Here is a 19808-nt window from a genome sequence, read left to right on the forward strand (position 1 = left end):
ACCACAGGCAACTAGGGCAGAGTTTCTAGAGGTAAGGCCTGGGCCATGCCCAGTTTAGGGACCCTCCTGGGTGATTCTGCTCTATAGCTGGGTTGAGTACCATAAGGGATCACGAAGAAAACCTGTAGCAAACAGACCTATTTCCCTCCATGGATCCTTATTTACCCAAAAGTGGTACAAATAAGGAAAAGTTGCTTAGTAGGAAAGGAACTTTCCTGCTACATCAACTCTAGCAGCATCTTCCATCTAAATGAGGCTTTGCTGGTTATTGTAATAACCACCATAGAAGCCATTCATTTTTCAGCCAATTTAGATAAAGTGTACCCCCTTTCTCCCCCCAGTTTTCCTTCTTGAAGAGATTCTGTAGTAGTTTAGAGGATCTAAAGTGAAGCCCATTCCTCCCACTTCTTGGTCCTAAGCAAGCCCTCTCTCTTCTATAGGAACATATAGGTAGCCACTGGGTTGGGAATATGAAATATATAGCACCAGAGCTAACAAGCAAAGCTGGGGGATGAACTTTCCAGGCAAGGACACCACAGTGAAGAAACGCATGGGGAGTTGACTGAGGGGGGATTGTAAGTGCCGGAAAGATGCTCACAGAATTATGCTAATTAAGGATTAAAGATTGGCCCTCTGGAGCCGAAGGAAGGAGTGCATAGGTCTCAGTGAGTAAAACAAGTTGCCTTGTTCATTGGTCAGGAAAGTCTTCAAAGTCAGGTCCACGAAGGGTCTGTATTCCTGGAGTCACTTGGTGTTTATAGTTCTTAAACAGCTTCAGCTGGAATGGAGAGTTGGCGTGAAACCCGTGGGCAAGTCCTCCTCTAAGGGAGAAGAATATCCCTTTCTTGATGACTTTACCAGGACCCCTCCCAGCCGGGCTAGGGAGGGACCATTCCTGCAGGTGCCTCTCCTCAGATGTGCTGAGCCTGCACACATCCCTGCCTGGGGTGTCAGCACGTGACCTTCTCCCTTCCTCTCAGGTCAAGCACGAGCTGAGAGTCTTGTTTTTGAATAAAGATGCAGGAAAAAAGGGGAGCACTTTCTCACTTTTTCGTTCAGGCTGTAGGAGTCTCATCCTTCTAAATCCCAGAACTCCAGAAGTTTTATTGTTAGGAAGACAGAATATCACATCTTTTTCAATTTTTTTCTTCCACCAATTGCATTTTTGTAAATGGGCACAAATGAAACAACCGTAAATGCAGAGAGCACCTTTCGAAAACAAAACAAAACAAAACAAAACAAAAGCAGCCCCTTGTAGGCAGCTGGCCCCAGAATTTGTCTTTTCGTCAGTCTCCTTTAGTTTATGTCCATTTTTGCATTTCAAGAACAAATGTTAAACTTTTGCTATTATCTTTTTTTTCATTCCCCAACACTTCATGGCCTGAGTACAGTTGTTTTTGTCTTCTGTGTATTTTTAAAGTTGTGATATAATTGACATATAACGTTGTATGAGTTACAGGTAAACAAGTAATGATTTAACACTTGTATATATTGTAAAATGATCACCACAGTAAATCTAGTTAACCCATCACTACATATAGTTACAAGTTTTTTTTTTTCTTGTGATGAGAACTTTTACGACCTACTCTCTTAACAACTTTCAAATACACCATGCAGTATTATTAACCATAGTCACCATGCCGTGTATTACATCCCCAGGACTTATCTGCATGTATTTTATAACTGGAAGTTTTGTCCTAAGGTACAAACTTTCATGTATTTTTTTTTTTTTTTTTGCGGTACGCAGGCCTCTCACTGTTGTGGCCTCTCCCGTTGCGGAGCACAGGCTCCGGACGCGCAGGCTCAGTGGCCATGGCTCACGGGCCCAGCCGCTCCGCGGCATGTGGGATCCTCCCAGACCGGGTCACGAACCCGTGTCCCCTGCAGTGGCAGGCGGACTCTCAACCACTGCACCATCTGGGAAGCCCCATTTCATGTATTTTTAACTGTCATTTTCAAATTTAGGTTCTTTGTTATCTAGATAATTTGTGTGTGTGTGTAACCTTCTGTGAATGCTGGCAGAAAATCTTGTGGGTTTTTTTGTTTTTATTTTTTGCTATCAAAGGTCTCTCACCCACAGGCCAACAGCCACAGCTACAGCAAGCGCTCCATCAATGTTTGTTGAATGACCACCTTTAGGAAGAGGCACTCTGTGATTCCTCCTGCAGCATTGCTGCTTTGTCTCTGAGCTGTGATGTTGTTCACTTTTTTTTTGAAAAATGTACTCATTATTTCAAACATTTATTTAACAAATAGTGAGTTTCTACCATGAATCAGACGTGAGGGAAACCCGGGCAAGAAACTTTTGTCATGTACTAATGTAACAAATAATTGAGTTTCCCTGAATCCTTTGTTTGTTTGTTTCTTATTGAGGTAAAATTCACATAACATGAAATTAATCTTTTGAAAGTGTATAATTCAGTGGCATTTAGTACATTCACAATATGGTGCAACCATCACTTCCGTCTAGTTCTAAAGCATTTTCCTCACCTCCAAGGAGACCCCGTACCCATTAAGCAGTCACTCCCCGTCCCCCCCGTTCCCCAAGCCCCTGTGCAACCACTAATTCGCTTTCTGTCTCTTACGGATTGTTGCTTGCTCTTTGACTAGTAAATTTAAAAGGAACGATGGTATTGCATTTTCTATGTTGTCACTTGCCTAAGAATTCTGGGCACTCCATCCGAGAGCAGCTTAGGTTATTCCCCTGCTCCTGGACCAGGAGGTTGTAGCGTGGAGCGGCGAGTGATTTTCCCCATTGTCAGTGGATAACCCTCTAGAGATGAAGGCCAGTATGCTGGAGACACGACCATCAGATGGCCAGAACATGCTTCCTGATGCCAGGATGCTCTTCCTAGGATGGTCGGTCCTGATGTTATACCACTGCCACATATCTACGGAGCGCGAATCAAAGGCGTGGAAGTGTTCTGTCCTCTGGACCCCCCGCCTCCCTATGAAGCTGTGGTGAGCCAGACGGACCAGCAGCAGGTACTGTCCATAGAGTTTCTCTTTGGTACATTGACGGCAAGTAGGAAAAGCAGCCACACAGAGAGCGGGGTGGGGAAGGGACCATGCCCTGTAGATCTTTTCAAGTTCACTCCAGTCCAGATGATGGCTGAGCTGAATATCAACAGACAACGCTCTGTTTTCCTGTGTTGCAGGGATCTTCATTCCAAATGCCAGAAGGATCAGGAGCTGCCACCAGCCCTTTGGAACCGACCTGCATGCCAGTGATTCAAGGTAATAAATACATTCTTGCTGCCCAAACTCATGATTCAGCAGACTAAAAATGGTAAAATAATCATCTGTACGATATTTTGTTGGAGGTCAAATATTCTTGGAGCAAATGGTTCAAGCTATATCCTTTTTTCTGGATATAAAAATATTATCAACTCTTAGGGCTTACAAGTAGGAAATACTATGTGAACAGAAATAAAGATCTCTTTAGAATCTTTTACGAATAACCAGACTTTTCAGAAATGGATTACAGAGTTTAATTTGGTTTTCCTGTGTTTTCTGATCTAAGATTTTTTTTCTCCTGTTAAAATAAGATAAGCTCTTGTAAAGAGACAAAAAGAGTTTTACCTATTGCAGAGTGATTTGCTGATTTATAACTAAGGACCCAGGTCATACTACCTTCACATGTACTAAATGCTGATTTGCAATCCTGCATTAAATACTAGAGTCCGTTTACAGTTATCCTTGTAACCTAAGGGAACATTGTTACCGCTTTCTCTCTTTGGAGAGGTTTTAAATGGCCCAGAGAACTGTCCACAGGACAAAATTGCAAATGATGATAAATAATGGATCAACTTTCAGCTATTTTAGGTGGAGGTAATTTTTCAGCAGCGCCATTTAGAATGGATTTCTGCTCTGTTCACCTTCCGTCTTAAGTAGAATTATGCAGCAGGGTTCTATTTCCTAAGTATGTTTTTAATTCTTACATTTCTTAAAAAAGTTTCCCAAACCACGAGTCAGGCTCACAAGTGATGGGACTTTATTTTCCTGAACAGCAGTCATCCAGTTCCAGAGTGCTTTGATTCATTTAGTGGCCACTGGCTCTTTAACTTGGCTTTCCGGGAGTTTCCCAACCTAGCCCGTAGACACACCCTCTGCTTGCATTTGGCCTGCAGCCCCAGGGCAGCCACCCCGCCTGTACCCCCATCACCTTCCACCTAATCAAGGTCAGCCTGAGTTGTCAGAAAGGGTAAAACGGCTAGGACCTTTCCGATGCTGCACGAGGCTGCTCCACTGGAGAAGACGCCAAGCACCTTTAGGCATTTTAGCATGGCTTCTTTTTCTGCTCCTGGATTTAGAGCTTTTTGTTCGTTTGTTTTAGGTGTGGAGGGGTAGTTTGAGGAGGCAGCATTTCTCACGGTGCTGCAAGATAAAAACTTACTGGGCCCACAGCCTAAGCAAATATTATGAACTGTATTACCCTTGTCCCAGAAAGTTTGGGCTCACAAGTGTTTCCTGCCCAGCATGTTGAAGGTGCCAGCTGAACAGAAATGATTTCTGTTTCTCCTCTTTAAAAAAAAAAAAAAAAAAAAAATCAGGTGGGGACAGTCCTAACACACCTAGAGAAGAAGGCGCAGCCATTTCAACTCCCAGCTCCAGCCAGCTGTGTCCGGCGAGGAACCGGAGGGCTCTCCAGCCCCCGAGGACGAGATCCAAGAGTGACCCTGTGCTTCATCATTCTGCAGAGAGAGGTGATGTCATTTCCCAAGTTCTTCGCAGGGCACTGTGCTTGTTCGCCTATAGGTGCCGAGTGGCTCTGGCCACCCAAGGCCCTGGGGTTCAAGAGAGAGCTTGGAGGGGGGCTGACAGGTCTTGGGAAAATCAGGTATTCTGCATGCACGTTAAGGGTAGACATCTACCATGTCTTTTAAGGCTGCTAAGAATTTTTCTTGTCAAGTCACTGTCATCAGAAGCGTTTGGTTGCATGTGATACTGTGCTGGGTACCACATGAAGAAGACAGTGCAAACCTAGTTCTGATTCCTAGATGCTCCCAGTCCTGTGGGAGAGAACATTCTCTCTCCAGGAAAAAGTCAAAGGGGTGTATTTTTTACCACCCTCTTCTGAAATTCAACACTAGTTATCTTTTTACTGTGCATGAGTAGATTGAATTATTTAAATCTGACCTTGCTTTAAGAACTTTGGATAGAGCGAAGCTCTCACACTCCATCTCTCTCCCTTTCTGTTTTGAGTTTGTTTGTGTATAGATGTTATTTGAATAATTTTAAATTTTTTTAATTAAAAAAATTTTTTAACTGAAAATAACATTGAATCTTCTTTTCTGAATATATGACTGCCTGAACATCTTCAAATACCTCTTCCTTGTAGAGAATTGTAAAAAAATAGAGGAAATAAAGGAAGAAAATGAAAGTCTGTAATCCCACCAGCACAGGCTTCTTTCGGTGACTTGTCCTAACAAGTTGCCTATGCTGTTTTCAAGCTCTGTGCAAATACAGCTTTGCAGACCCTCTGGTCCTGTTCTGTCCCGGGCCCCACGTCACCTCCTAGTTGTATTCTGTCCCCCTGACAGCCTGTGTTGTTTGCTACAGCTCTGGACTGACCGTGTGGGAGCCAGAGGGAACACTCCTCTTGTCTCTCCAGCGGCTTCTGAGCGGGGAGGAGTCCTGCCCGGGACTGAGCGCCCTCTGGCCCCTCAGCTCCCCGGACCTGTCTTCACCGTGGGGTTCTCTGCCCCACCTGGCAAGCTGAGGACTCGGGATGGCCACCTGCAGCTTCCACAGGAACTTGGCTGTCTACACAGCTTAACGAGATCTTTCCAGAACCCGCTTCCCTTCTGCAGCGCTGCAGGGGCAAGGATGACACGTGTTTACCCGTTGGAGTCCTCTGCTGTGGAAGGGACCAGGTCGCCTTCAAGCGACAGTGGAGTCCCTGACTCTGTCCTCACACATGAGTGTCTGTAGTGAGTGTTCCGCGAAGAGTCAGGTTCTCTGTGATGTGCACGTGGCAGCCGAGGAAGACGGCTGCCAACCCCTGTTTAGAACTCCTCATGCCTGCCTTTCTCCAGAGGAAAAGGAATGCTCCCCTTCCTCCACCTGTTTTCCCACCCCCTGCCTCCCTTCTTCCTTGAATATCTAAATTCCTGCTTGTCAGACCTTCACAGACTGAAATCTCCAGTGTCGTGTACCCTGAAGGCTGCTGGCTGGCTTATGAACATGTGGAGACCAGGCCTGATTTCACTTTACCCATCTGCCAGTGCAGTAATGTTCTGCCAGCCCTTATACCCTTGCTGAAGTAGTAGTTGTGGAAATTAGCCTGTGGTGGATTTCCCAGGCCCTCTGTTGACTTCCAGAATGACGTGTACTTTTTCTGCACTAGATTTCTCTTTCTGTAATAGTCAGCCCTAGCGCCGCCTCCCAGCCATGGTGTGACGTCGATACTATAAGTCAGTACAGTGCCCCTGAGGATGTTTAGGACAAAGGTACAGTCAGTGTGAGCAGAGCATTCCATTCATGCCACAAGTCTCGTCTCTCCTCAGTTCCTCTCTTCCTGTGGCTTCTTCATCCTCTCCCCAGAACATTCTTCCATCAGTCAACTGTGTTTTTTCTGCCTGCCCAAACCATCCCTATGTATTGGTGATCACCCCCATGAAACCATTGCTCCATCATGATTTGCATTCTGGATGCTCTTCTCTGTCATCTCTCTTTACCTTGATGGTTGCGTTTTATGTGGCACAATAAAATATTTGGGGGACGTGTCCTATTGAAATTACACTTCAAGGAGTAAGCTCGTGTCGTAGGTGTTAGGGTTTTTTTTTCTTTTTTTTCCTCCTGCAAGAGGAAAAGCAAGATGTGCATGGCCGTCAGCATTTGTCACATGTTTTCCACATGGAATTTCGTGGTTTGTGCTGTTTCAAGTACAGATGTGTGTTCACGGGGCTTGGCCAAAAGGTGCGTGTTGTTTGTCTCTGCCCACAGCTGTCCCCGTGCTCAGCTGTGAAGCCGCGACTCAGACTGAGGGAAGACCAGACCTGGCTGCGGTGACCTTGAGAAGAGGGTTGAGATCCCGGGCTTCGAGATGCAGACCAAGGTCTTTAATAGATTACAAATCTTACATGGACACCAAGTTGCTGGTGGCGAGGTTCCTGGAGCAGTCCTCCTGCAGCATGACCCCGGACATCCATGAACTTGTAGAAAACATTAAATCTGTTTTGAAGTCCGATGAGGAGTACATGGAGGAAGCCATCACAAGTGCCAGTTTTCTAGAACAGGTAGTTATATTATTAATATCAGGCATGAATCCGATGACTTGTTTCCATAGCAGCTGAAGCAGCTTCTCTGGTTTCCTGTCGAAGGCACAGAAAGTCTATGGTCACTGTATCAAGGGGAATGGGGTTAGGAGGTGTGGGGAAGGAGAGGAGGAAGTTGCGTGCTTTCTTTTCACATGTGACTTTGCCACAGCCTTCTTGGCCCAAGAGAAGAGAAACCGATTTTTCCGAGATATGGAAGCATGCTTGGAAAAAGAAAAGGGAGCAGCTCAGGGATGAAAGCAAGGGCTATGGGCAGTGTGGAGTACCTTTAACATTCCATTTCCTAAGGTGAACGTTTCCCTTGATCTGGCACGTTTTTTCAGCCCTTCAACAATGATGGACATATGTGAATTTTAATACTGGCAAGATTCTGGGAGCCGTTCATGTTCCCATGAAATGTTTGGCAAGATTACCTAAGCTGATACACTTAAAGGAACGAACACCTTTTCCCTTCCATTTATTAAAAAACACACGGCAATCCCCAAACAAGTAGCCTGTGAAAAGATAAAACCGGGAACGTAAATATTCCACTTGCGTGTCAGGTTTCTCGTCTTTAAAGTGAAGTGTTGGACTAGGTGGTCTCTACACCCGTATCTCTGAGTGAATGGAATTTCCCTCTGACGAGAAGTGGGAATGGGTCGCAGCTTTCCTCACCCACCTCTTTCAAAAGCAGCGTTTACCTTTTGGGTGTTTGCTCTGTAGCCCCATGTCTGTGGGGTGGCTGTTGGAGACCTCAGTGCGCAGTGGCTCACGGGTGTTACTCGGCTGTGCCTGTGGGTATTATGTGCCCATCAAATACTTCTTGAGTGGAGTTGGCCTGATTCTCAGGGTCATTGCCAGATACTGGATCCTAGGTACGTTTTTCAGGCAGATTGAACAAATCCCCACCTCACTTTCCTTTCTGTTCCCCTTCCCACCTGCTGGCCTCTTCTTACAGAAGCCAGAAGCCAGGTTCTGTCCCATCCCTCAGGGGACCGTGGGGAGCAGAACAGTCTGATTACTCGTGTGAAGAGGTACATGAACCATGGGCCCTTTTGTTGTTTGCTTTCTAAAAAAGTGGTCAACCAGTAGTCCTAGGTCAGGCTCCAGTTGGTAGCCTGTGTAGGAGAGAGATTTACACGCACATGTCCCTGGTCTCCTCCAGATGTCATTCCCTGCCTCCTTCCCTCTGTTCACCCCAATTGCCTGAAAAACAGAAGCAAGTATTTGGAGCTGCCAAGTTCTGGTGAGGTAAGAGCTGGAGCATCTGCAGAGCTGTGGGTCTGGACCTTCTGCAAAGTCTTGCTTGATGGAAAGTAGCTTTGGGGAAAGAGAACAAGCACTTATAGTTCAACAGATGCTATCGCTATAAATGTTTGCGAGGTCTTTGTGCACAGACTGGATCAAAATTCAGGTACAGGGATTGTTGCAGTAGACTCTGGGCCATCTGCCGGGGCTTCCAGAACTGGATCCCAGTGGTGAGGTATCATAATGCCACACCATCCCCCAGACAGAAGGAGGCAGGGACGAGGGCAAGGGAGCTTTTATTTCTGACTCTACCCAGCTTTGCACATTTTCACCTTCTCTAGTATTATTGGAATGTGTTTTTATATCCATTTTAATTTTTTACCAATATCCAAACCACTTGTCCTAACTTACCATGTAATAACAGTAGACATCTATGAATGTTGGAATTTTCTTCTTACTCAGGAAACAAAAACAGCCTTAAAGACAAATATAATAACAGAGTGTTAGAAAAATTTGATGTCCCATCTTTTGGGGGGATTAACCTTTTAATGACCTTAAAATCTCAGAATGGTGGAAACTAAACAAAAAGACATCCCAATGATCGTTCTGTGATGTTAGATGGTGGTAAATCACTTGAGTTTTTCCCAACATGCTAACAGCAATATAGGTCATACAGACATGACTGTGTAATTTTAAAAACTGTATGTACACAGCAGTTCTCCTCTTGTCAATCTCAGTTGGATCGGGGATTGCCCATTTTTGCTGTTATATGATATATTTAAAGTTATGTATGTGCTGCATTGCAAAATAGATCTAGCAGTAGAAACATTCTTAACAGCTTTTACAAATAAATTGGCCTAGTTTTTATGTTGTTTATCATGTTTTTTCTTAATTGAAGAGTTATCAGATCAATTAGAAGCATCATTAGTTTTAGCTGACATTTTATAAGCTTAAGCAGACCAGTGGTTTTACAATTTTCAAGTATATCGGGATCACCTGAGTTCTTGTTAAAACTACAGATGCTCAAGCCCCGTTCCAGATTCCCATGTCAGAATTGCTAGGGGGGAGCAGGGAATCTACTTTTCTGACAGGCTCCCCTCCCCTCTCGTGATGTGCAGACCCAGTGAGAATCAGTGGCTTAGACCACAGGGAAGTTGGGGAAAAAGTGATGAGAAGAACGTTAAATATAAAGCAGGAGATTGCAATAGACAAATAGTTAAGCATGGTAGGTCTACAGCTGAAACAACAGAAACTTTGGGCTATTTCTTAGGAACTTCAGGAAAGAGGCAACATGTTAAGAGACTCTCTGGAATTCCAAGTGGGTTCCACCTTGGGAAAACACCCTTTTTTCTTTCCCGAGGCGACTAAACTAAATATTACATGGATAAATGTAGGAGGCAGGTCTGAGGACCACATCTGGTGAAGCTTAATCTCTTTGTCACCCTGTTTATTCTCCCAAAGATCATGGGCCCGATGCAGCCCAGCACTTCCAGGGCCCTCGTGCTGCCCTCGAGGAGACAGCCTGGCCTGCTGCACCTGCGGAGTTGCGGAGACCTGAGCACCTTTGTCCCCGCGGGGAGGCCGAGAGCCGAGAGGAGGCCCCGGCGAGCGGAGGCTGAGAGGCCACACAGCCTCATTGGCGTCATCCGAGAGACCGTCCTGTGAAGCTGCGGGGCCCGGGCTTCTGAGGAGCAGGAAGAAAGATGGGCCCCGGAAGGCACCCAGGGCCTCTGAGGGGATGGATCCCCTTCCTAACCCTGTAGTTTCTTGGCTGGGAGTAGGGGTCCCCCTGTGGGTACTCCTCAGAAAGGGGGGCACTCTGGAGAACATTTATTCCCGTTCTTTGGCTCCCCTTTCTGCCGGGCAAGGGCAGTCGAGGGGGAATGACAAGTTATCCCGGACCCATTTGGCTTTTGGACGCAACGAGTTGGAGGCCGTGAATGAAGCCGCATCTCCTTCTCTGCCCGGGTCTGCCCTGCTGTGGGCGGAAGCGGCTCAGGATTCTGTGCCCGCCGCGCCCCTCGCGGCTCCCCTCTTCACTGAGTTCTTTACCTGGCTGGAAGGGCAGATCTGCGGGGCGGCTGTTTATTTGCTGCCAAGTGAGAGTGGAACTGGCACGGAAGCAGGATGATTAACCCTGATATACTGCGATGATCAAGGCTCATGTGAGGTCACTTTCAAATCACACTCTCTTTAGGAAAGACAGGAAACTTGTTTGGTGACACATTTTATTGAAAGACATTTAGGGAGAGGATTCTTGTTGATTCCATTTATTCATGCTTGCAAAACTAGAGACAGCTAAGGCAGAACTGAGAATAAAAGTGTTTACCTTGGACTTCCGGGCTCACTGTGCAACATTTGTTTATGCTTAGGTGGCCAGGCCTTACCTTACAATGGGTTTGGAACTTGCAACAGTGGTGGCCAGGGGGTCAGGTCCGGGCAGGCCACCAAAGCAGCTTAATCTCAAAAGCACCCAAGCCCCGTGGATAGCAATGCATCCTTCATCCATTCAGTCAGTGCTTGGCTTCCCTGAGCTGCCTTCTCGTGGGGTCATGAGCGATGTCAGTAAAGTGGTTACAGATTGAGGATTAGTGCTAAGGAGGATGGGGCCATTAGAGAGGGCTTCTTTGAGGAAATGACATTGGAACTGGACTTGACTTTGAGGGTCAGGGAAGAGTGTTCCAGGCAGAGGGAACGGCCAGTGCAAGGACCACGGTAACTGCAGCCCCGAGCGAGGGGAGAGGTGAGAGGAGCCTCAGGCTAGATTTTTCTAACAGTGAGATATGATGGAAGAGTTTGCAACAGAAGAGTGCAGATTTAATTATATTTCAGATGATCACCATGCCACGTGGGGACTAGTTTAGGTCAGGATATGGGATAAAGTGGCAGTGAGGAGCTAAACAAAGAGGCTGTACACTGTGAAGCTGGCTGTCCCTGTCGGGTACCGCCTGGGCTCCGGGTACTATGCTGGGGGCTTGACAGTCTCATGTCACCCTCGCAACAGCCTAAGAGGTGGAAGCTGTGATTGTCCCCATTTTAAAGATGAGGAAAATGAGGTTCAGTACCTTGCCCAAGATCACTCACAAGTTAAGCGCTAGAGACACCATTCTCACCCAAGCCGCCCGTCTCCAGAAAGCACTCCATTCCTTGACCTCCCGAATAGTAGCAGTTTGCCATTTCATGTTTCTGTGAGAAAGTGGTTGCTGAGACTTCTGGCTTGGTCTGTGGAAGCACAGACTTCCCCAGCTCCAAGACAACAAACAAGGCCAGAGTGGGAATTGGGGTGAGGTCAGGGCACTGAGTAAAGAAGAGGGGAAAGACCGGAGGCACAGAGCTGGGGTGCCTCTGTGTTCTGGGGGAACACAAACTGAGGGCATCACCTGATGCCTATCAGCAGGAAGTGAAGACCTATCTCAGCTTTGAAGAATTGTCCTTCAGCCTGGGGATAGTCCCATGTATTTCCATGGTCTGAAGGTATTGGTGAACTCAGAAAACTGACTTTTGTCTTCAAGGAATATTAAAGAAAAAAATATATATTATATATTACAATATATATTTGCCCTGGGAGGGAACTTAGAGGCCATGCAATTCATCTCTCTATTTGCTGGGTGTAATATACTTTAAAAAATTATTTATTTTATTTTTATTCTTATTTTTAATTTTAAAAAAAATTTTAATTTTACTTTTTTATTGAAGTATAGTTGATTTACAATGTTGTGTTAATTTCAAGTGTATAGAAAAACGATTGTTATAGATTTTTTTTAAAGATTTTTTTCTGTTGTGGACCATTTTTAAAGTCTTTGTTGAATCTGTTACAATATTGCTTCTGTTTTATGTTTCGGTTTTTTGGCCGTGAGGCATGTGGGATCTTAGCTCCCCGACCAGGAATTGAACCCACACCTCCTGCATTGGAAGGTGAAGTCTTAACCACTGGACCGCCAGGGAAGTCCCCTTTATTTATTTATTTATTCTTTTGTAGATTCTTTTCCCTTTTAGGTTATTATAAAATAGTGAGTATAGTTCCCTGTAATATACTGTAAAATACGTAGGCATTAATAATGTGCTATTTATGTGTATGTATAACTGAATGTACCACGGAGGGCAGCTCTTTTGCACTTAGAGCATCTTAAGAATCCAGTCCAGACGTGGTAACAAAACATCTCAAAGGTACTTATCAAAATTACACCAGAGGGCTTCCCTGGTGGCGCAGTGGTTGAGAGTCCGCCTGCCGATGCAGGGGACGTGGGTTTGTGCCCAGGTCTGGGGGGATCCCACATGCCGCGGAGCAGCTGGGCCCGTGAGCCATGGCCGCTGAGCCTGCGCATCTGGAGCCTGTGCTCCGCAATGGGAGAGGCCACAACAGTGAGAGGCTTGCGTACCCCAAAAAAAAAAATAAAATTACACCAGAAGGTTGACTAATTGGCATGAGAGGTGTTTGGAATACGTTTTCACTGGGGAAGTAAGTGATGTTCAAGATCTTGCTAGCTAGAAGCACTGGACAGTCGTCAGTGTTACCTCTGCACCGGTGCGGAGTGAGAGGCTGGTCCCTACTTCAGGAGACTGTCATGGCATGGAGCAGGACACAGGCTGCTCCTCCAGAATACTGTTGCCTCTGCCTCAACCTTTCACGCAAGTTGTGTGTCCCAGTGTCCTCAGACAGAGCAAGTCTTGCCCAAGCTTACAACTTATTTCGTGCACACTTGCCAGTGAGCTTTTGTGTCTGGCTGGCAGAATTTCCCCAAGACTTGCTTTCTCTGGAATGTCCCAACAAACGGTGAGGGGTAGGGAAGGGGTCCATGGCCCCTAACTGCCTGAGGTAGCCCATATTTACCGAAAGAACCAGCATTTGCTGAACAGCCACATTTGCTAGGTCTGGTCACTCTACCCCTTCAGTTTGCAGATGGGGAAACTGAGGCAGAGAGCTAAATACAGAGCAGCAGCAGGAGACCAGTGCTTCCGGCTCTTGGACTAGGGCTGTTGGTGCAGGTCAGAGCTTCTCACTATTTGTGATGAAGAATCAGTTTTTTTTCCCTCCAATCTGTCACAGACCAAAAGCTTTTGTAAACTATAACAAACTGACTAAAAGCTATCTTAGCTCAAGCTGCTATAACAGCATACTGTAGACTGGGTGCCTTTAACAACAGAATTATTTATTTCTCACAGTACTGGAAGCTGGGAAGTCCAACATCAAAGTGCTGGAAGATTCAGCATCTGGTGAGAACAGCTACCTTCCTGGCTTGCAGACAGCCACCTTCTTGCTGTGTCCTCATGTGGTAGAGAGAGAGGGCTCTGGTCTCTTCATCTTCTTAAAGGGCACTAATCCCATCATGGGAGCTTCACCGTCATGACCTCATCTAAACCCAGTCATTTGCCAAAGGTTCCACATTCAAAAACCATCACACTGGGGATTAGGGCTTCAACATACGGATTTTGAGGGGACATAAACATTCAGTCCATAGCACTGATTTGCCAGGAGAAAGAAATAACCGTAATATAAAAAAAGACATACAAAATACAACCCACCCCAACCTTGTATTAAATAAACTTTATTTTTAAGAGCAGTTTTAGGTTCACAGCCAAACTGAGTGTTCTCATAGACCTCCTGCCCCCCCCACAAGCACAGTCTCCTCCACAGTCCACATCCCTCACCAGAGTGGTACATGCGTCATAATCCAGCCTACACTGATGCATCATCATCACCCCAAATCCATAGTTTACACAAGGGTTCACTCTCGGTGTTGTATATTCTGTGGGTTTTAATAAATGAATAATGACATGTATCTACCATTAAAATATTATACAGAATAGTTTCTCTGCCCTAAACATCCTCAGTGCTCCCCCAATTCATCCCTCCCTCCCTGGAACCCCTGGCAACCACTCGTCCTTTTACTGCCTCCATAGTTTTGCCTTTTCCAAAATGTCATATAGTTGGAGCACACAGCAGAGAGCTTCTTCCGATTGGCTTCTTGCACTCCGTCTTTATGCATTTGTTTCCTCCATATCTTTCGGTGGCTCAGTGGCTCATTCAACCCCCTTATTAAATTATTAGATTCAATAGTCATAATAGAACTCTACCCAGTTAACAAACACCCTCAATCTGAACTTGCTCTTGTTAGGGACCAGGAACAAAGAGTTCTTGGCTCATGTGCACAACCACAGTTCTGGTTGGGGTTCTCATTCTAGCCTGAGTTTCCCAGTTCTGTGTGATTCTGTGTGGACATTGATGGATGGGGAGGGATTAATGGACTGGGGGGGGAAGACACCCTTCCCTCTGCACCCACGTGTCTCCAAGGGTGGCTGACAGCTAAGGCTCCCCTCGCAGAGAAGCCCACACCGAGAAGGCCTCAAGCTTTGGTGAATCCCTCAGGATTAGGAAGAACTGGCAGAGGAAAGGGGTAGCTGTTGCCTCCACCCAGCAGGAGAGGAATTGGGGAAGCATAATAAAGGAATGCATCTCCACCTCCCCCCAGGCACGGCTGGATGCAGAAGAGAACAACAAAGGGTGGGCGAGGCTAGGGGCCTGGGCAAGGGCATCTTTGTTTACATGGTTTTCATCTCTGGGGTTCTGCAAGGGAAGCCAAGTCTGGGGCCAGAATGTACCACATTTCTTCCATTTCTCTCTCTCTGCAGGAGCTTTCATCCTCTCATTCATTCAGCTGGTATTTATTGAGCTACGGAGTAGCAAGCAGTGAGCCAGGTGCTGAGGAGAGAATGCTGAGTGGTGAGAGGGGGACAGACCAACAATAATAATAATAAATGCAAAGTTACATTTCTCTTGCCTGCTTCTCATAGCTCTGAGGGACTGTTCCAAAGAGGTAAGGTAGGGGCCAGGGTATATACGAGTTCTTGTTGAAAAAACACGTAGTACAACATCAAAAGATTACTACTGACTGATCACAAAAAACAGACATCTCGAGGTAATGATTTCAGTGCTTTTCTATGTGTGAGAAGATGCAAAGTCCTGGGCTCCATTGACAGTATTCCTTAGATAGGCATCTTAACTATCTAGAGCTAGTATCCTGTTTTCCTCCACCCTGAATTCTCCTCAGTGCTCACAATTAGGGGCAGCTGCAGTGACTGATGACTTGATGGCGGGCAACATTCTTTGTTTACTGAAATGGCAGGCAACATTTTTTTTTTTGTCTGCAGAACTATGGGAAGGTAAAGGAAACACCACTGGAACCCACGGGAATTGAAACATTAACACCAGTGTATCACTGCAAAATAGTAATCATGACTAATATTTATTATGAGCTATCTTACTAGCAGGCAGTCTTCACAATAACCTTCATAATTCTCCAGTGTATGGTCAGGCCACCCAAGATGACTGTTCTCTTGATCTCTGTATAACCCCTGCTTGCCCAATGCCTGCTTCACCTGTACTCTATTTACCTGACTGATCATTTTACATACTCGCCCCAGGCCCCAGCTGGGGATTGTTCTTATCAAGGGGGCAGTGAGGGGCGTGCCCTCTGCCGGTTTCTCTGGTAACCAATGAGCGCACCTGCTGTCAGTCCCCCTATAACCAGCGTCTCCCTCCCCACCCGGAAGCGCAGCCTGCTTCCGTCCTGCTCAGTGTTGGCCGCACACGGTGGGGTGTCGCTCCAGGACCTTGCTCCAGACAAGTAAGCTCCCCCATCGGTTAAACCGTTATGTCTTTGTCGCTGACCTCGGGCTCTTTCTTCGGTCTTGAAGCTGGGCGAGTACAGGCCTTGTAGGCCTGCGGGGTGCAGCCCATTAATTGGAGGAGCAGCCTGGAGACCGAGGAAGCTCCTGTGAACGCTGAGATGTGGGGAAATACCGGACGGGGAATGGAATGTTGCAAGGGCCGTCCACTAACTCCTGTGGCCCAGAAGTTCCAGGGGTGATCCTGAAAGTTGCGGGGGAAGTCCCAGGGTGGCCGTCCACCAGTATATGGGGCTTGTGGTGGCTATCCTTGCGGAATGGGGGCTGCCAAGAGATCTGGAGAACAATGGCCCCTGATGGCTCTGCTATTGCATCCAAGTGAGCCTTTTGTAATTGGTTTAATTGGTTCCTCTCTAGAAGAAACTGGTATTTCTCTTCTTGTGCCTTTGAGATGTAAATGACTTACCTGGGCTCTCAGGAACTTTAATCATGTGTGATCTCCAAGACTGAAAGGGAAAAAAAGAGCTTTTAGGTAAACTCTACAGGAATAATTATGTTTGGGGAATGTCTATCTAAAATAATCTCTCCAGATTTTGGAAACTTGAAACTAAGTTTTTGGGTTTTTTTTAAAAAATTGACTTATAGTTGATTTACAATGTTGTGTTAGTTTCAGGTGTACAGCAAAGTGATTCGGTTATACATATATACATTTTTTTTAGATTCTTATATAGGTTATCACAGAATTTTGAGTAGAGTTCCCTGAGCTATACAGTAGGTCCTTGTTGGTTATCCATCTTATACATAGTAGTGCCTGTGTGTTCATCCCAAGCTCCTGAATTATCCCTCCCCTCCACATTTCGGCTTTGGTAACCATAAGTTTGTTCCCAATATCTGTGAGTCTGTTTCTGTTTTATAAATAAGTTCATTTGTTATCATTTTAAAAAAAATATTTAATTTTATTTATTTATTGCTTTGTTGGGTTTTCGTTGCTGCGCGCAGGCTTTCTCTAGTTGTGGCGAGTGGGGGCTACTCTTCTTTGTGGTGCTCAGGCTTCTCCTTGTGGTGGCTTCTCTTTTTGCGGAGCCCGGGCTCTAGGTGCTTGGGCTTCAGTAGCTGTGTTGCCCCGCGGCATGTGGGATCTTCGTTCCCTGACTAGGGCTCAAACCCACGTCCTCGGCATTGGCAAGCGGATTCTTAATCACTGCGCCACGGGGAAGCTCTGTATCATTTTCTTTTAGATTTCACATATGAGTGATATCATATGATATTTGTCTTTTTCTGCCTGACTTACTTCACTTACTGTGTTGATCTCTAGGTCCATCCATGTTGCTGCGATGGCATTATTTCATTTTTTATGGCTGAGTAATATTCCATTGTATATATGTACCACATCTTCTTTATCCATTTCTCTGTCAATGAACATTTAGGTTGCTTCCATATATTGGCTATTGTAAATAGTGCTGCAATGAACATTGGGGTGCATGTATCCTTTCGGATTATGGTTTTCTCTGGATATGCCCAGGAATGGGATTGCTGGGTCATATGGTAGTTCCATTTTTAGTTTTTTAAGGAACCTCCATACTGTTCTCCATAGTGGCTGCACCAGTTTACATTCCCACCAACAGTGTAGGAGGGTTCCCTTTTCTTCACACCCTCTCCAGCATTTATTATTTGTAGAGTTTTTGATGGACATTCTGACTGGTGTGAGGTGATACCTCATTGTAGTTTTGATTTGTATTTCTCTGATAATTAGTGATGTTGAGTATCTTTTGTATGTGCTTTTTAACCATCTATATGTCTTCTTTGGAGAAATGTCTATTTAGATCTGCCCATTTTTGATTGGGTTGCTTTTTTTCTTTTTTGACATAGAGCTACATGAGCTTTTTGTAAATTTTGGAGATTAATCCCTTGTTGGTCGCATCATTTGCAAATATTTTCTCCCATTCTGTGGGTTGTCTTTTCATTTTGTTGATGGTTCCCGTTGCTGTGCAGAGGCTTTTAAGTTTAATTAGGTCCCATTTGTTTATTTTTGTTTTTATTTTCATTACTCTAGGAGGTGGATCCAAAAAGATATTGCTGCAATTTATATCAAAGAGTGTTCTGCCTATGTTTTCCTCTAAGAGTTTCATCGTGTCCGATCTTATATTTAGGTCTTTGATCCATTTTGAGTTTATTTTTTTGTGTGATGTTAGAGAATGTTATAATTTCATTCTTTTACATGTAGCTGTCCAGTTTTCCCAGCACCACTTATTGAAGAGGCTGTCTTTTCACCACTCTATATTCTTGCCTCCTTTATCAAAGATAAGGTGACCATATGTCTGTGGGTTTATCTCTGGGCTTTCTATCCTGTTCCATTGATCTATATTTCTGTTTTTGTGCCAGTACCATACTGTCTTGATTACTGTAGCTTTGTGGTAGAGTCTGAAGTCAGGGAGCGTGATTCCTCCAGCTCCGTTTATCTTTCTCAGGGTTGCTTTGGCTATTCGGGGTCTTTTGTGTTTCCACACAAATTTAAAATTTTTTTGTTCTAGTTCTGTGAAAAATGCCATTGGTAATTTTTTTTGGCGGTACACGGCCCTCTCACTGTTGTGGCCTCTCCAGTTGCGGAGCACAGGCCCGTGTGGGCCCAGCTGCTCCATGGCATGTGGGATCTTCCCGGATCAGGGCACAAACCCGCGTCCCCTGCATTGGCAGGCGGACTCTCAACCACTGCGCCACCGGGGAAGCCTGCCATTGGTAATTTGATAGGAATTGTATTGAATCTGTAGATTGCCTTCGGTAGTATAGTCATTTTCAGAATATTGCTTCTTCCAATCCAAGAACATGGTATATCTCTCCATCTGTTTCTGTCATCTTCAATTTCTTCTATCTGCATATTATAGTTTTCAGAGTACAGGTCTTTTGCCTCCTTAGCTAGGTTTATTCCTTGGTATTTCATTCTTCTTGATGAGATGGTAAATGGGATTGTTTCCTTAATTTCTCTTTCTGATCTTTTGTTGTTAGTGTATAGAAATGCAGCAGATTTCTGTGTATTAATTTTGTATCCTGCAACTTTACCAAATTGATTGATGAGCTCTAGTAGTTTTCTGGTAGCATCTTTAGGATTTTCTATGTATAGTATCATGTCATCTGCAAACAGTGACAGTTTTACTTCTTCTTTTCGAATTTAGATTCCTTTTATTTCTTCTTCTTCTTCTCTGATTGCCATGGCTAGGGCTTCCAAAACTATGTTGAATAAAAGTGGTGAGAGTGGACATCCTTGCCTTGTTCCTGATCTTAGAGGGAATGCTTTCAGCTTTTCACTGTTTAGAATGATGTTAACTGTGGGTTTGTCATCTATGGCCTTTATTATGTTGAGGTAAGTTCCCTCTATTCCCACTTTCTAGAGACCCATCATAAATGGGTCTTGAATTTTGTCAAAAGCTTTTTCTGCATCTACTGAGATGATCATACAGTTTTTATTCTTCAGGTTGTTAATGTGGTGTACCACATTGATTGATCTGCGGCTATTGAAGAATCCTTGCATCACTGGGATAAATCCCACTTGATCATAGTGTATGATCCTTTTAATGTATTGTTGGATTTGGTTTGCTAGTATTTTGTTGAGGATTTGAGGATTTTTGCATCTATGTTCATCAGTGATATTGGCCTGTAATTTTCTTTTTTTGTGGTATC

The 19808-nt window shown here is 45.0% G+C and overlaps 1 protein-coding gene across 4 annotated transcripts in view; it reads left to right on the forward strand.

Moving 5' to 3' along the window:
- ENTREP1 (endosomal transmembrane epsin interactor 1) overlaps positions 1-10861 on the forward strand; it is a 61659-nt gene extending 50798 nt beyond the window's left edge. For 3 of the 4 annotated variants that reach the window (XM_079927160.1, XM_079927158.1, XM_079927159.1), the window contains 5 exons: positions 2856-2985; positions 3159-3237; positions 4554-4706; positions 6949-7241; positions 9969-10861. In XM_079927160.1, the coding sequence (XP_079783286.1) occupies positions 2856-2985; positions 3159-3237; positions 4554-4706; positions 6949-7241; positions 9969-10172 (859 nt within the window). In that variant the 3' untranslated portion in view covers positions 10173-10861. The remainder of the gene's footprint in view (positions 1-2855; positions 2986-3158; positions 3238-4553; positions 4707-6948; positions 7242-9968) is intronic. The other variant, XM_079927161.1, reaches the window with a different exon arrangement.
- The last annotated feature ends 8947 nt before the right edge of the window (positions 10862-19808 follow it).

The sequence above is a fragment of the Stenella coeruleoalba genome (assembly GCF_951394435.1).
Source record: "Stenella coeruleoalba genome assembly, chromosome: 7".
Classification (NCBI taxonomy): Eukaryota; Metazoa; Chordata; class Mammalia; order Artiodactyla; family Delphinidae; genus Stenella; species Stenella coeruleoalba.